Source organism: Myodes glareolus, chromosome 17 (assembly GCF_982192425.1).
Source record: "Myodes glareolus chromosome 17, mMyoGla1.1, whole genome shotgun sequence".
NCBI classification, from domain to species: Eukaryota; Metazoa; Chordata; class Mammalia; order Rodentia; family Cricetidae; genus Myodes; species Myodes glareolus.
The window spans coordinates 67195514-67214189 of NC_142042.1; the positions used below are offsets into that span (position 1 = coordinate 67195514).

General features: G+C 41.1%; 1 protein-coding gene across 9 annotated transcripts in view; it reads right to left on the reverse strand.

Moving 5' to 3' along the window:
- The window catches only part of Gon4l (gon-4 like), a 61094-nt gene that overhangs the window by 35269 nt on the left and 7149 nt on the right, over positions 1-18676 (reverse strand). For 7 of the 9 annotated variants that reach the window (XM_048454898.3, XM_048454878.3, XM_085678135.2 and 4 more), the window contains exon 3: positions 656-849. In XM_048454898.3, the coding sequence (XP_048310855.3) occupies positions 656-849 (194 nt within the window). Of the gene's footprint in view, positions 1-655; positions 850-5443; positions 5521-18676 lie in introns of those variants that run through there. The other 2 variants (XM_048454939.3, XM_087897358.1) reach the window with 2 other exon arrangements.

Genomic DNA, 18676 nt, shown 5'->3' on the forward strand with positions numbered 1-18676 from the left:
CTTTAATCCCAGCACTTGGGAGGCAGAGGTGGGCAGATCTCTGTGAGTTCATGACCAGCCTGGTCTACAAGAAGTAGTTCCAGAACAGGCTCCAAAGCTACAGTGAAATCCTGTCTTGAAAAACAGAAAAAAGAAAGAAAGAGAAAAAAAAAAAAAAAAGAAAACATCTAAAGATAAAGAAGGCAGAAGTAAGCCTTTAAACAATGTTGCAGCAAGTGGTTCCATCCATTACCTCCTCCTGGGACAAAAATATGCAGACACAGGTAAGGCATAGAGAATTACATATCAAAGGCATTATTGTTTTTTAATCTTGCCTGTTCTGCATGCTAAAAAAATACTCTGCTAGCTCTCAAAAGTATTCTTTACCCGTATATAAAGCACTACCAACTACTATGGATGTTTTTCTGACTAGCAATCTTATTGATCAAATCAGTGAAAGGAGGTACAGGTAGTTCATTTTCTCAACACCTGTTCAGACTCCTCACTAGTGCTGAGTGCAAAGAGAAAAACTATTATTAGATGTAAAACATTTTGTCACACTTAACCAACAAAATTGCCAATCTGTATAGGAGGTCTCAGGGGACTTACAGGTCTACTTTTTTCTTCTCAATGGGAAGTTTCTAGGCTGACCGCACAGCTGCCCATGGCTACTCACATGCAGGATGTTCCGTACATTGACTGCAGTCAGATTGTGCTGCTTAGCACCATCCTCTAAGGTCCGATCAAGCATGTCATCCAGTTTCAGGTCATGAACCATCGTCCCTTGTTCTTGACTCTTTCCATCTCGTTTCCTCTTGGTGCCCTTTTTGGTTTTTTTCCTTTGGTCACTTTCTTCACTCTCTTGTTCTTCTGAAAATGAACCAAGAATGTCACCAGATTCTCCAGAACAACTTCTCTAGGAACTCTGTCCCAAACCAACAGTGGAAGGAAACCAACCTGTCTGCTGTCTGACTTTGAGAGCCACACACATTGATGTGACAATGATGGTTTATTAGGTCCTTGGTAAAGTTTTCCGGTACTAGTCATAATAGCTAACACTTGTCTGGGCATGGTAGGGACCACCTTCAATGCCATCACTTGCAGGGGTGGGGGTGGGGGGTACAGGTGGACCTCTGAGATCAAAGCCAGCCTTTTCTGCAGAGTGAGTTCTTGAACATGTAGAAATAAATAGCAAGACCTTGTCTTGAAAAAACAGTACAAAAAATTGCCAGAGAACACTAAAAGTTTACAACAGGTGACAACTAGTATTTAACAAGTCGACCTCCCAGATGAGTCAAACTTTCTAAGGGGAAATCCACTTGGGAAGTCTGTGGGGTCACCGACTATAAATGACTATCTGATTCTATCTGTAATTTTTCTCATGTGCCACTAAAACCAGCTATGTGTATTCTAGCCACTGCTTGCATGTTTTTCTCATGAAAATATTCCATATATTGGGCATACATAAAGCTGTGGAGGTCAGGGAGATGATTTCTGCTTAGGTCAGGGAGATGATTTCTGCTTAACTATATAATTCTGATGAACAGAAATAATACTAGGATATCTGGTTGTCCCTAGAGAGGAATTTATGAATTCAATTTCCCAGGTGTTTATTGCATATTTGGGAATCAGGCTAGAAGCAGCTTTAGTAAAGATACCTTTCTCAGCAGTGGGTTTTCTATACACACTCTGCATGATCAAGGTTCAGCAAACTAACTGTCCTGAATTTCAATGTCACTTTGTCTGGAAACCCTGACCACTTAGAGTCGCATGCTTACTTTACTTACTAGCTGGTTCCTAGCCTGAGAGAAACTGTGTGATCAGTTCAGGTCTGCTTCTTGTTTATTCAAGAAGAGCTGCGTAACCCCTGAAGATGTGATTTATATTTGTCCAGAGGTTCTGGTGTGAGAAAAAGCGAGTCGAGTGTTCATGTGTGTGTTGGTAGAGAGACACAGCTGATGTGCAGAGAGAGAAGTGAGGGACAAGCAGGAGAGGTGTGTGTGTGTGTGTGTGTGTGTGTGTGTGTGTGTGTGTGTGTGTGTGTAGAGAGTGTTAGAGATGTATCTGGGCAGACAGAGAGCTAGAGAGGACGCAGCAGCACAGGAGAAAGAAGTGTGTGAGAGGGATGAGCTATGAAGAAGCAGTGTGAAGGTATACAGCTGTTTGCAGAACGCATGGAGAATCTAACTGTGTGGAAACAGATTTACTGCACAAAATGTGTGGCTGTGTAGAAGGTAGTGTAGCTGGAAAGAGAGATACAACTATGGAAAAGGAGATGTAATTGGATGTAAAGAGAGATTGCCAAGAAAGAAAGAGATTATTTAAGATGAAGTAAAAGAAAAGGTTGTCATCAGGAAGACATGTACTTGTTCCTTTTTTCTTAAGTTACCATCAGAAACTGTGTTTCCTTATTTATCCCTCAGAAAAGCCCTCACCACATTCATGGACTTTTTTTTTTTTTTTGTATACCCTGTAGGTAGCCTTCGAGCAGGTTTTCCAAAAGGCCTCTGGTAAAAAAAATAGTTAACACAACCCAGGCAGTGGTGGTCACACCTTAATCCCAGCACTCCTGAATCAAAGGAAGGTGGATCTCTGAGTTCGAAGCCAGCCTGGTTTACAGAGGGATTTTCAGTACTGCCAGGGCTACACAGAGAAGCCCTATCTCAGAAAACCAAAGAACAGAAAAGAAAATTTTTTTAAATATTTATTTATTATGTATACAACATTCTGTCTGCGTGTATTCCTGCAGGCCAGAAGAGGGCACCAGACCTCATTACAGATGGTTGTGATCCACCAAGTGGTTGTTGGGAATTGAACTCAGGACGTTTGGAAGAGCAGGCAATGCTCTTATAACTGCTGAGCCATCTCTCCAGCCCCAGAAAAGAAAAGAAAAAAGAAAAAAGAAAAAAACACTAACACTCATGAAACATACTGACAACATATTTGGTACAGTAACAACCCTATCTAATAGAGAGTATTCATTTTCCCCTTGTATAGATGAGAAAATTGAAACAGAGATGAAGAAATTCCACTGCCAGGTCTTGTGACAAATATATAATACCATAGAACGAGCAGGCAGAAGGGTTACATACACGTGTATTCCAGGTCAGTAGAATCCATAGAGAATGGCATAAGCTGCATGAAGAACCTCTGCTTTGAAGGGCATGTTGATCACATACCTTTAACCCCAGAAAGAGGCAGGCAGATCTGTTCCTTAAAGGCCAACCTGCATGGCAGCTTTCAGTCTATAGCCAGGGCTACCTATACAGTGAGACCCTATCTCAAAAAAAAAAAAAAAAAAAAAAAAGGAAAAAACCCAAACAAACAAGAAACCAAAGAAAACCCAAACCAAAGCAAAACAAAAAAGGGGTAGGGGCTCTAGAGAGATGGCTCAGTGGTTAAAAGCACAGACTGAGAGGGTCCGACGCCGTCCTCTGGCCTCTGGGCATGAGGTGCACAGATCCAGGTGCAGGCAGAAAGCTCAGCAGGTAGAACTTTTTAAAAGTTCATAGATGAATAAATTAATAAGTTAGACTTAGGAAAATATTTACAAAATATAAAAAAATAAGAGTAACCAACAAGATAGCCCAGGAAACAAAACCTCTTGACACTAAGCCTGACTGCCAAGCCCTACACCCCACATGGTGAAAGGGAAGAATCCATTTCTCCACGCTGTGCTCTGACCTCCACAGGTGCTCCAAAGCAATGCGTACATAAACACACACACACACAAGTCCTATTTCATTCACTTTGTATAAAGCCCCTAGTGGAAAGATATACATCATTTACAGAAGAAAACATTGGAGACTCTGTAGTCACGGTAACATAGTTAATTTGTGAAATTGGTCCCCTAACCAAGCAATTCTGACACATTTGATATGTACAGAGAAACTACAGAGTCTAGAATTGAAAGTATGTGTCAAATATGTGGATCATTTCACTAAACTAGCATTTCCATCATATATAAATCTTAATTTAAAAAGGAATACAATGAATACGATGGTACATACCAATAATCCCAACACTTGACAAATACAGGCAGGAGGATCAGAAGTTCAAAGCCAGCCTGAGCTACATGAGACTTGGTCTAAAAATCAAACAAGAGACCCACTACTGGCAGATTATACTGATAATCTCACTTCACCTTAAAGGCAGAGACGAGAGAACTTCAAGTTCAAGGCTGGCCAGGACTATATATTGAGATATATACCAGAATAAAAAAAATACAAACAAATGCAAAACTAAAAGACTGGAGAGATGGCTCAAAGGTTAAGAGAATGCACTGCTCTTTCAAAGGACTAATATATAATTCTAAGCAACCATGCCCAGTGGCTCACAGCTGTCTGTAGTTAAAGTGACACCTTTGGTCTCCACGGACACCTGTCCTCACATGCTTAAATCCATACACATAAACATGTACAGACATACTAAAAATAATTAAAAAAAATCTTTTCTAAAAAACATTTTTTAAAAAATGTTGGTGATAGACGCCTTTAATCCCAGCACTAAGGACGCAGAGACAGGCAGATCTCTGTGAGTTCAAGGCCAGCCTAGTCTACAAGAGCTAGTTCCAGGACTGGCTCCAAAACTACAGAGAAACCCTGTCTCAAAAAAAAAAGGGGGGGGGGGGGAACCACCACATGCAAGTCAGTAATGGCGAACGCCTGTGATCCCAGCACTTGGGATGTAGATGCTGGCAGATCTCTGTGAGTTTTAAACACAGTGAGCTACTGGACAGCCAGGGCTACATAAAGAAGCCCTGTCTCAAAAGAAAACAAACAAACAAACAAACAAACAAACAAACCAAAAACAACACCAAACCAAAAACCACATATACAGACAGGGCTCTAGAGAAGCAATAACATTTTTGTTTTGTTTCTGACACAGAGCCCTTGATATTTAGCCCAGAACGGCTTCCAAATTCTGATCTTTTGGCTTAAATTTCCAAATGGCGGGCTGGAGAGATGACTCAGCAGCTAAGAGCACTGGCTGCTCTTCCAAAGGTCCTGAGTTCAATTCCCGGGAACCTGATGGTGGCTCACAACCATCTGTAAGAGATCTGGTGCCCTCTTCTGGCTTGCAGGCAAACATGCAGACAGAACACTGTATACATAATAAATAAATAAATCTTTAAAAAAAAATTCCAAATGGCTAGATTATAGGTAAATAGCGCTATACCAGCTATCAATCATATACTCAAGCCAAACAAACTAGACTCTCTAGTGAAATTGTTACTCTATATAGACCAGATAATATGTCAGCAATTCTAAGTCTGTATCTCAATTTCACAAGTCAATACAGTTACCATGGTAATAGAGTCTCCAATGTTTTCTTGTGTAAAATATGGCTACCCATGCACTGGGAATTTATGCGAATCAAATGAAGCATAACTGATCCAAGTGTTTCATAGCCAATGAAATACTAGACAAACATAATAAATCAGCCAGACAATGACGGCTCACACCTTTGATCCCAGCACTCCTAGGCAGAGGCAGGCATGTGTCTCAACTGGAGGTCAGCAGGATCTACACAGTAAGTTCCAGGTAAGGCAGGACTACATTGAAAAACCCTGTCTTAGAAAAAAGAGACAAACAAACAAAAACCCATAATGTAACATTTTCTCTACCAAAACGCCAAAAAGAACAAGTCAACTTAAACATTGACTCTGAATTTAGACAAAAAAAGAAGGGAAGGAGAAGTATACCTACTCCATAGAAAACCAGCATGTATAATCAGACCAAAGGGAAAACTTGACTGTAAAATTCTACGAAGTCTCTAGAAGAGATTATCACAAATACATAAAAAAGGCAAACCCTCCTCTAGAATCTCTAGTTTGTTACTAGCTGAAAACAAAGAGTTGTCAAAGAATAAGATTATGACATCTTCTAAATTTAAAAAAAAAATCACTTTTGGGTATATATGTGAAGGATGCTCAATTGTGCCACAAGGACACGTGCTCAACTATGTTCATAGCAGCTTTGTTTGTCATAGCCAGAACCTGGAAACAAACTAAATGCCCCTCGACCGAAGAATGGTAAGGAAAATGTGGTACATTTACACAATGGAGTACTACACAGCAGAAAAAAATAACAACAGCTTGAATTTTGCAGGAAAATGGATGCAGCTAGAAAATATTATTTTGAGTGAGGTAACCCAGACACAGAAAGACAATTATCACATGTACTCACTCACAGGTGGTTTTTAAACATAAAGCAAAGAAAGCCAGCCTACAAACCACAATCCCAGAGAACTTAGACAACAATGATGACACTAAGAGACTTACATAGATCTAATCTACATGGGAAGTAGAAAGTAGAAAAAGACAAGATCTCCTGAGTAAATTGGGTATATGGGGACCTTGGAGGAGGGCTGAAGAGTGAGGGGAGCAGAGAAAAATGTAGAGCTCAATAAATATCAATAAAAAAAAAAAACGGGGGAAAAAAAGAACAACAACTACAACAAAACCTGCACTTGTGGGCCGGAGACAGCTCAGTGCTCAGAGCACCAGAAGTCAGGTTCATCTCCAGCACCCATATGATAGCTCACAAAGGTTAGGCACATTCTTCTGGCCTTCTGAGGGCACCAGACACACACATATACATAAAATAAAAAATAAAGAAATCTTAAATGAAACAAAATACGAAAGCTGGGGAGATAGTCCACAAGTTGGGTACTTACAAGTATGGGGACCTAAGCTCAACTGCCAGCACCCACACAAAAATTAGGCACAATGGCACATGCCCAGGGTCAATCCCCAACATGACATAAACCTGTAATCCCCATTGATTGGGTGAAAATCAGACATCAAATCTCCCACAGGTGGCTCTCTGATCTCCGATTTATGAATTATAGTGCATGCATGCATAAATAAAAACGCAAAAATCATCAATTTGCTTCAATACATAGCAAGTTTTGTGATGGTCAAAAAAAAAGAGAAGAAGAGGGCTGGAGAGATGGCTCAGTGGTTAAAAGCACTGGCTGCTCTTCCAGAGGACCTGAGTTCAATTCCCAGCACCCATATGGCGGGCGGCTCACAACCATCTATAGTGGGATCTGATGCCCTCTTCTGATATGCATGAAGACAGAGCACTCATATACACAAAATTAAAAAATAAATCTTAAAAAAAAAGAACCACAAACTAGACAGTTTCAGACAAGACCCATTGTAAAACGATGGGCTAAAGACTGAGAGGCACGTGTACAGACCATGTCAAACTGTGTCATGAAGGTGTGCCACCGTGAAAACCCTTACCATACACTGCCATCATGTTCACTCTCAAGGGGCACGTCTGTGGTGTTCTGCTGAAATCTCCCACTCACCGCTGCAAAAGCCCCATTTCTGCCTCTGCAAACTCCGCTCTCTTATTTTCTCTCAGAAAATTTCCAAAAAAGAAAAGTCACCAAAAGTCCAGATCTGCATTCTTGGCAGCTACGGTAGCTCCTATCAAAAGTCTCCACCTCAAGTGTACCGTACCTGGGAGAAACCCCTCGACTAAAGCACACATAAGCGCCCTGCTTTAGTTTGGCCATGTGATTTTTCTCCTGCCCCTTATTTTGCCTCAATCTCTGGGGACAGGAGGACCCACCTGGGAGTGGCTTTGTCAAAAATAAACCTGATCTTTTACTCTTTCAGTTCGGCTTGATCTGCCTTACTGCTTTGGAAGAGAAACCTACTACTGGGTTACAGAAAACCCATTATCTTGGTGCTGGGGAAACTGGAAGGAGTTGAGCCTTCCCTGCAACAAGCTCCCACCACTGGAGAGGCCACACTCCTTTCCACCAAATGGGTTAGACCTAACCTGGGGTGAGTCACTCATTTCCAAGACACTGCCTAAAAAGAGGTCCGGGTACCTGTTCTGGGTCAAAGACCCTCAGGGTTTCCTGCCAAGCCAAGGCCACGCCAAGGCAACCCTGACCAGTTTCCAAAGCAAAGACTGGCTTTGTTCCTTTAGACATTTGCGGAGGAGACGTCCTACCAAAAGACTACCCCACTGAAGTAGGAAGAGCTCAACCACCCCAAGCCAAGGGATATCTGGTGATTTCCAGGCTAGCCAGGGACACAGAATAAGACTCTAATAAAAATAAACAAACAAACAAAATAAGGCCAGTGGTATGGACCACACTGCATGACAAGGTTCCAGCATTTTGACACTATGACATTGCAGACTACACCTCTACAGCACCTTTTTACATTTTAAAGATTCTCGATATTAATGCCTTTTCCTTTGGGAAATAATGTGGAGGCTTTGATAAAGAATGAAAATGTGGGGCTGGAGAGATGGCTCAGCGGTTTAGAGCACTGGCTGCTCTTCCAGAGGTCCTGAGTTCAATTCCCAGCAACCACATGGTGGCTCACAACCATTTGTAATGAGACCTGGCGCCCCCTTCTGGCCTGCAGGCATACATGAACACTCTACACATAATAAATAAATAAATCTTTAAAAAAAAAAAAAAAAGAATGAAAATGTGTGCAGAAGCCAGGCAGTGGTGGTGCACGCCTTTAATCCCAGCACTCAGGAGGCAGAGGCAGGTGGATCTCTGTGAGTTTGAGGCCAGCCTAGTTTACAATAGCTAGTTCCAGGACAGGCTCCAAAGCTACAAAGAAACCCTGTCTTGGAAAAAAAAAGAAAAAAAAAAAGAAAAAGAAAGAAAGAAAGAAAGAAAGAAAGAAAGAAAGAAAGAAAGAAAGAAAAGGAAAGGTGTGCAGAGTCAGCCTATCCAAACAATTCTTTTTCCAATTCTTTAGGAAAAGAAAAAAAACCTCACCACTATGGAACCAAGAATCCACTGTGCCATCCTAATTACACCAAGAACAGGAAAATTAAAAATTTATTAGACACAGCTGGCTCCCAGGATGAACTGCTACACTTCAGATCCAGAGCCTGAAGCCACTAAGAACAACAGTTTTTAGGTACAGAGCAGTCAAAATAGTAAGGGCTAATGGGAAAAGAGCAAGACATCAGTGGTGTAGGAGGTCCTTCTGTCTGTGTGTAGCTTTCAATAAAATAAAGAAACTGCTTTGGGCCTGTTGATAGGGCAGAACTTAGGTGGGCGGGAAAGACAGAACTGAATGCTGGGAGAAAGAAGGGCAGAGTCAGAGAGACACCATGGATGCTCCACTAGAGTAAGACATGCTGCCAAAACTTAGCTGGTAAGACACTGCCATGTGGTGATATACAGATTAATAGGAATGGGTTAAACTAAGATGTAAGAGTTAGTCAATAAGAAGTTAGAGCTACTGAGCCAAGCAATGTTTTAATTAATACAGTTTCTGTGTAATTATTTCAGTTCTGGGCAGCCGGAACGAACAAGCGGGCCCTCCTTGCAACACATCAGGACCTTTCCTTTTGGGAGTGTATGAGGGAATAGACCAAGACACAAAGGGACACAATTAGGGAACAGTTCAGTGCTGATCCCCTTGAAGAATGAAAACTGATTTTAAACTGTAATAATGCCTGGTCCCCAAAGAATATCTTTTCCCAAGGTCAGGCATTTGGATAAGGGTCTCCATTGCCTCAGGGGCTTGAGGAAAGTTCCTGCTTGCTAAAGCAGTCATTACCCTTAGCTCTGATAAGAACTTGTGACCCTTCCAGTAACCTGATTAGTGCCTATTAACTTGTCAAGGTCAATGCTAGCTTCCTCAATCTACATGCTACAAACCAGCTCACATATCCCTTTTCTCTCATTTAATCCTATGTGCAACTATAGAGTATAAAAGGTATATTCCTTTATCAATAAATGCTACTGGCAGTCATCCTGATTCACCCTCAGACCACATCTGTCATTGTCACACTCCGCACCCCACCCCCACACATACTTTTTGGGGGTGAACCTGAACCCCCACCGAAGCAGGTCTCACCAAGTCTGACAACTGACGCATACACCGCTGTCATGAAGCACAAAGACATGCACACTTGAGCACACACACAATAAACAGATTAAACATAAAGACTAAAAGGTGTTAAGTTGGGCTCAGTTAGTAAGGCACTTGAGTTTCATTCCCAGCATTCATATGGTGGAAACAGAATACTAATTCACCCAGGTTCTCTGATCACCATATTCATGCTGTGGACCACATGCACACACATAAACACTAAATAAATGTAAGATTAAAAAAAATTGAAAAAAAAATTTAGTTGGGTGGTGGTAGCACATACTAGGGAGGCAGAGGCAGGTGGATCAAGGCCAGCCTAGTCTACAAAGGGAGTTCCAGGATAGCTAGTGCAATACAAAGAAACGTTGAGAAAGGAAGGAGGGAGGGAGGGAGGGTAACTAAAGATAGATAGATAAGGATGGCAACATCCAAGCAGGGTGGCACATGCTTGTTTATAATTCTAGCTTTCACAAGGCAAAGAACTGCCACAAGGCTAAGTCCAGTTTGGACTACACAGTGACCCTCTCCCTCCAAATATTATATATAATATATAGGGCCAACAAGATGAGTGAGCAGATACTCAGATCACATAGTGGAGAGACCTGAGGGTTGTGTGGAGACATTCATGTGTGAACTTCAGTGTACATTCCCTGCAGGAGTGCACAAGCGCACACACACACACACACACACACACACACACACACTAATAATTGTATGGCTACAACAAATCACTCAGGCCATATGAATAAAAAAAAGTCCAGGTACATTAAAAACAATTATTTGTCTTTAATAACTGGTACTAGGGTAGAAACCCAAATCCATCCATCTTGCCCCCGAAAACAATTTGCTTATTTATTTATTTTGGTTATGTGCAACAAGGTCTTACTAAATAAACCAGGTTGGCCTTGAATTCATAGAGATTTGCCTATAAATATTGGGATTAAAAGCTTGTTCCACCACACCCTTTTGAAAACAAGAATCTTAATTCTTACTATAAAACTCCAACTTTTAAAATTTCTAGAAGAGAAAACATTTTGTGATCTTAGAGTAGGTAAAGATTCCTTGAGAGAGGACATAAAAAGGATAATAAATAAAAGAAAAAAATGTAGGGCTGGAGAGATGGCTCAGTGGTTAAGAGCATTGCCTGCTCTTCCAAAGGTCCTGAGTTCAGTTCAATTCCCGGCAACCACATGGTGGCTCACACCATCTGTAATGAGGTCTGGTTCCGCCTTCTGGCCTGCAGACATACACGCAGACAGAATATTGTATACATAATAAATAAATAAATATAAAAAAGTTGTATTTGTTAAAAAAAAAAGAAAAAGAAAAATGTATAAATTCACCTTTATTTAAAAAAAAAAAAAAAGTCCCACTGGCCACAAAGGTGACTCAGCAGGTAATGGCTGCCAAGCCTGACAATCTGAGTCCAACTCCCAAGACCTGCACCTTCCTATAGAGGAAGATAACTGCTGAAACACTGTCTTCTGACTTCACATGTATGACAGGGCCATGGTGTACACACACACACGTGTGCATGCATGTTAATTATATTGACAATGAATAATTAATTGAAATTTTGAAAAACAAAAAATTTGTGTTCCTTAATTTAAAAAATAAAAGAAAAAATTAAGGGCTAGAGAGATGGCGCAAATGTTCTTCATCCAAGACCCAAGTTCAGTCCAACCACAGACATCTAGCAGTTCATAACCACTCCAGCTCCATGGTAATCAATGCCTGGTGTGAGAAGGCCTTCTGTTATGCATTGCTTTTATTGGTTAATGAATAAGAAGCTGCTTTCAGACAATGGCTTAACAGATTAAAGACAGGTGGGAAATCCAAACAGAGGTAGAGAGAGAGGAGGCAGAGTCAGGAGAAGCCATGTAGCCCCACCTAAGACAGACAAGCCCACCAGAACCTTGCTGGTAAGCCACAACCACATGGCGATACTCAGATTAAAAGAAATGGGTTAATTTAAGATATAAGAGTTAGCCAGAAATATGCTTAAGCTATTGGTCAAACAGTATTGCAAATAGTTTCTGTGTGATGATTTTGAGTCTGGGCAGCTGGGAACTAATGAGTGGCTTCCAACTACAAACGCCCTCTTCTAGCCTTCAGAGGTACCCACACATACACAGTGTACACACACACACACACACACACACACACACACACACACACACACACAAAAACGGCAAGTAGACTCCTATGAGTTTAAGGTCAGCCTGATCTACATTATGAGTTACAAATCAGCTAGGATTACAGTGTCACTCTTGCTCAGATAGACAGACAGACAGACAGATACTTAGATAGACAAATGCTCTCTACTTTAAAAAATTAAATCCCAGCTATGTGTTTAATCCCAGCACTTGGGAGGCAGGTGGATTTCTGTGAGCTTAAGGCTAGCCTGGTCTACATAGTGAGTTCCAGGACAGCCAGAGCTACATACAAAAGAGAGACCCTAGCTGAAACAAACAAACAAACAAACAAGTCATAGTACAAAGGAAACTATGGCAAAAGTATCTTAAAATTGAGGACACTTTGGCTACATAAAAAAAATAAGTATTGGGATTCCAAGCATGAAACATCATGCCTGGTCACTTTGATCATTTCCTATAAAACTCAGCACCAAATTACCATGACTTTCAAGCATTCCTAATAACCTAACAAGAAAAAATTAAATGGTAATATGGCTGCTAATATGGTTCAGCAGTAAAATGCTTTAAGGTTAGAATACAAAGGCTCTAGGTTTAATTTCCAAAACAAAAAGAAAAATAAAAACAAAATATTCAAACAACAGAACATCAAACAACAGTAAAATGAACAATCTACAACATCAGGCCATATGAATGAATTTCATACATAAAACATGGAGTGGAAAACAACCACCAAAAGCAAAAACATCTAATTGCATTCATTCTATAAAGATAGGCTGAATGAACACATGGTAGAAGTCAGGATTTTTACTATCAAGGTGTTAAACTAGTAATTGAAAGGGAAGACAAGGTTGATCTCAGGTAGAGAGCTCCAGATGCTGCCATTATCCTGACAGGAAACTCCAGCTGGCTGATGTGTGAACCACTATATACATATTATATGCTTCAACAGTATGTTGCTTTCATGCTGCTACAATTGTTTCGTTTTGCTCTGTTTTAATTAAAAAGAAAAAGAAAGCCTACCCATTGGAATAAAGAGTCCACCATCCTCCATCTCTTCCTCATTTTGGTGAACCAGATTTATGAATGGTCTTTCTTGAGGAAAAGCAGAACTGTCTGGCTGGAATGGTTTCCTAAGCTGGGTTCCTGGTATTGTGGATTGGCTACCAGAAGACAGCAAAGGTAACTCCCCTCCAGAATGCATCTGAAGTTTTCCTAGAAGAATTGCAAACACTGCTCCACACTCTGCTCATTTTTAATCATAAGCTACCACAGAATTAGCATCTTTGGTAAAATGACACTTTCATGAAGCATACTATACACAGGGCTTCCCTTCTCTTCAAGATAGGCTCCCAAAACAAATAATGAAATGTAAAACTCAGATCCAATTTATTCATCTATAATTCACAGAATGAACTAAATAACTACTATGACATTTTGAATTCAAATATGCTATGAATTCTGTGTTTTCCTAAGAAAAATGAAACTATCGGATGGGGATACAATTCAGTGGTAGAGCTTTAGCCTAATACAAATGACTGCTCTGAGTTCAATTCACGACACCAAATCAGATCATTACAGGGAGGAGGTTTCACATGACAAAGGGACAATTACATAGAGTTGAACATTTCATCAACTGTAAAAATTATGAAAGTAGGAGCTGGAGAGATAGATCAGAGGTTAAGAGCTTCTGGCTATTCTTGCAGAGGACCTGAGTTCAATGCCCAGCATCCATATTGCAGCTCACATCCACCTGGTGATCTAATGCCCTCCGCTGACCTCTACAGGCATAAGGCATGCACCTGGTGTACAGAGATGCTTATAGGCAAAACACCCATGAATCAATAGTGGGCTGAAGGAGAACAACCCTCATAGTCTCATCATGTGCATGCTTAGTCCTCTGCTGGTAAACTGTCTGACAAGAGTCCGAAGGACTAAGAGGTGCAGCCTTATTGTAGGAAGAATGTCACTGGAGGTGGGCTTTGAGGTTTCACAAAGGAACATGCCAGGCCCAGTAGCTCTCTGCCTGTGGATCAGAAATGTAAGATTCTCAGCTCCTACTACAACACCATCCTTGCCTGCATGCTGTCATACTCCCCACCACGAGGATAAATATAAGCAAGGCTTACTTTCTTTTATAAGAGCTGCCTTGGTCACAGTGTCTCAGCAATAGGAACACTAACTAGGACAAACATAAAACTTAAAAATCAGTAAAAAGAAAAGAATGTCTGAGGCATACTGGCACACAGCTATGATCCTAGCACTGGGGAGGTTGATGCAGAAGGATATTGAGTTTAATGCTTGGGCTACATAGCAAGGCTATGTCTGAAAAAATGAAAGCAAAACAAGCATTCCTGACTCTATAATCTATTTTACAAAACAAAGGAATTAATATGCCACGAATCATTAAATACATACTATCAAAAAGAAACATGAAAATCAACTTGTCAACACAGGCATTCTGTGGCATGACTGTGATCCCAACACTTGGGAAGCCAAATAGAGAGGATTACTGAAAATTGGAGGCCAGTCTGATCTACATATTGAGTTTCAGGAGAAAGAAAAAGAAAATCAAGCTTCATAGAAAGAAAATTAGTATGCGAGGTGGCACATGCCTTTAGTCCCAGCACTGAGAAGGCAGATGGTGGAGACCAGTTTGGATTACAAAGTGAGACTGTCTCATGAAAGAGAAAGACATAGATAGAGAAAGAAGAGAAAGAAACGACCTCTGGGAGCTGTTCTTTGATTTCCAAACTCTTATGTACATTAACACACACAAACACACAAACAAAGAGTTTGGCACACCTTTAACTCAACGCTAAGAAAGAGGAGGCAATCAGATCTCTGAACTTCAGGCAAGCCTGGTTCATAGAATGAGTTCCAAGCAGCAAAACTTGGAGACTCTATCTTTAAAAATAATTTTGTTTTTTTTCCTTAGGCTAGTCAAGTGCAGCAGTGAGAAGAGGGAAGGTACACAACAGGAGTCAGTCTGCAACAGACTGTAAGCATCAACTGAGACAACTCACGACCTTATGACCAGTCCACAAAAAAACTTGAAAGTGGAAAATAAACATTAGAAGAAACCAATGTTTTAAAAGAAAAACATGAATATATCAACACTTGTATATACACAAAAGATTTCTGAAATCTACCCAAGGAGCCATACAGGGGATCAGAGGGAAAGACTTGAGAACAGGAGGCAGAGCAGGGGCTGGAGATGTGCTCATCACTTAACAAGAACAAGGGGAGGTGACTGATGCTCACTCAATTCTGTGTTTGTTTATTTGGGGTATCTTTGGGGGGATGGTTTTTTTTTTTTTTTGATGTTTGGGTTATGAGCCTAGCCTTTAATGGATGATCTGCTGCTCTAGTCCAAGTTTTTATTTTGAAATAACATCTCCCTGCATAGCTGAAGCTGGCCAGGAGATGCAATGTCCTGTCACAGCTTCCCAAGACCAACATTACAGACATATGCAACCACAACTGGCTACTTTCTAAATTTCTGATTTTTTTTTTTGTGTGTGTATGCTTGCATAGTCTCCAATTAAACGTTTTGATTTTAAAAGAGGACCAAGTGTCAGTGGCTATGTAGCTTCGTAGGTGGAGCTCTAGAGTAGCGTACACGAGGCCCTGGAGAGGATGAACTCAGAATGTCACTTGGGCCTGTAAGCCCAGCACAAGGGAGATAAAAGGTAGGAACATCAAAAGTTCAAACCCATCCTAGGCTACCCATAGAGTTCAAGGCCAGGCAGGCAAGACTCACAAGACACTCAGGCAGAGGAAGATGGATCTCTGCAAGTCTAAGGCTAACCTGATCTACAAAGTGAGTTCCAGGACAGCCAAAGCTGTTACACAGGAAAACCACATCTCAGGGGGAATGTAGTCACAGTGGTCACAGTGAAGGAAAACAAATTATTTGTTACTTTCCTCAACTGATATCCACACCCTACGGCAGTCTAGATGGCTCTGGAGGTTGGGAAACTAAAAAGCAGCTATGGATATTACTCCCAATGCTTGTGTGGTTATCCTGTGAAAATGTTCCATCTACTAGGGACATGTATAGCTGGGGATGGTCAGGAAGATGATTTCCACTTACACTGTATAATTTGAATAAATAGAAATAATAGGATTTTTTCATTACTCAGATTGACATAGGAAAGTAACAGTATTCTCAGTGACAGAGACAGCTAATTTTAGACTTCAGAACAAATTCAAAGCAAACAAATTCAAAGCTGCCCCTGTACATGAATATCTGGTTCTCCCTGAAGACAAACACATGAGGTCAAATTCCCAGCTGTTTATTGCTGATTCAAGGTCAGGCTTGAAGCTACTTTAGCAGACATAACTTTCTCAGCAATGGACTTTCTACACATACTCCGCAACCTAAAGGTTCAGCCAACTGTTCACTGTTCAAGTTCTGAATTTCAATGTCACTTTCTGTCTGGGAATCCTGACCACTTAAAGCTACATGCACAGCCAAGCAATACTCACTGGTCAGTCACTGTGAACTATCTAGGTGGAGAAGAATTGATCAGTTTTGGTTCTGCTTTTTTGTTTTTGTTTTTTGTTTTTTGAGACAGTATTTCTCTGTGTAGCTTTGGAATCAGTCCTGGTACTTGTTCTGAAGCCCCCAATGGCATTTTTCTGCCAATCAAGTGCTGGGATTAAAGGTGTACACTACCACCACCTGACTTTGTTTCTTACTGTTCACTCAAGTATTACTGTGACCCTCAGAATGTGATTTACATTTGTCCAGAGGTTTTGGCTGTGAGAAGCAGCAGGAAATATGTATAGACATTATGAGAGAAATGTGAGAGGGGTGTATGTGTGTATGTGTGTGTGTGTGTGTGTGTGTGTGTGTGTTGGTAGGAAGATTCAGCTGAATGTACAAAGAGAAATACAAGGGAGGAGAGATGAGAGAGATGTGACTATGTAAAGAAAGAAATGTAAAGAAAGAAATGTGAGCCAGGTGGTGGTGGTGAATGCCTTTAATCCCAGCACTCAGGAGGCAGAGGCAGGTGGATCTCTGTGAGTTAGAGATCAGCCTGGTCTATAAGAGCTAGTTCCAGGACAGACTTCAAAGCTACAGAGAAACTCTGTCTCGAAAAAACAAAAAACAAACAAAAAAAAGTTGTTATTATGAGTGATCTCAGTTATACAACACACACCCCACTGAGGATCAAATCCAGGGTCATGAAAATATGAAGATCCCCTACTATTCACCTATATCTCACATATTCCCCCAGGGCTTCTTAAAGTGCCTCACTCTGTAATCTGGTTTCAAATTCACATATGGCAATCAAAACCAAAATATTTCAGAAATTATTGAAAACTAAAAGTAAATAAAACTCACCCCATCAAGCATGCTAGCATGTTGGGAGATTGTAGTTGGCTGGTAAAGGTGACACGCTCCCACTGGCCTAGCAGATTATCTCAATAGAACAGCAAAAGGGAGCTCCCGACCTCCTGCAGAACTTCCTGCCTGTACCTGCCCTTCTCTGGATAATGTCACTGGGAATGGAGGACTGGCCTTATCTAAAAGCTGTCTCTAAGTCAGATGGCTGATTCATCTTTAGCTTGACCTTTGACACAGATCCCTGCTTAGAAGCCTTGTTTTAGGAGCTGATACAAGAACTGACTGCCATATACAAAGGCTTGTGATAGGAGTGTGCCGTTAATGCAAATAAAGATTTGCTGAGGCAAGGCAATCCCATATACTCTTTATAATCTGGAAGGAAACTGAGCTGATTAAGGGCTGGGAAGATGGCACAGAGGTTTAAAGCACTGGCTGCTCTTCGTAAGGTGATGAGTTCAATTCCCAGAAACCACATGCTATCTCATAACCCTCTATAATGAGATGTGGTGCCCTGTTCTGGCATGTAGCTATTCATGCTGAAAGAAGACTGCATGTTGAATAAATAAAACTTTAAACACAAACATTTATCTGATTCACATCTGCCTCTTTCCGCTCTGGGACTGAAGGCCAACAAGCCGAGAGGAGAAGAGGGCTCCCAGACCAGCACAGCATGGAGTTACCATAGCCTCAGCACTCAAAAGGTAGAGGCAGAAGCTATTAGTTGAAGGATAGACAAGACTAAAAACCTAAAAACAGTGAATTCCAGACTGCCCTGAACTAGAGCAGAAAAACTTAGCTCTATAGTATGATTAATAAAAACGGAGAGGGGCCGTGCAGTGGTGGCATACGCCTTTAATCCCAGCCCTCAGGAGACAGGAGCAGAGGCAGACGAATCTCAGTGAGTTTCAGGCCAGCCTGGTCTACAAGACCTAATTCTAGGACAGGCTTGAAAGCTACAGAGAAACCCTGTCTTGAAAAACCAAAACCAAACCAAAACAAAACAAAAAAAACACCTGAGAGAAAAATATTGGGTTTCAACCTGCAAGTTAGAAGTGCAAAACAGAAAGCCACTGGCTTTTACCTCTGTCTCAGCCTGAAATGACAATCCTGCCTACAAAAATAATCAAAATGACACAGTATCTGAGACATATCTCCGCCCATTTTATATTCCTCTCTAGCAATGGGATTAAGGGCGTGCACCACCCCTTAATATCTCTGGCAAAGTACTATGGCTACTAGGATTAAAAGTATGTGTCGGGCTGGAGAGATGGCTCAGTGGTTAAGAGCACTGCCTGCTCTTCCAAAGGTCCTGAG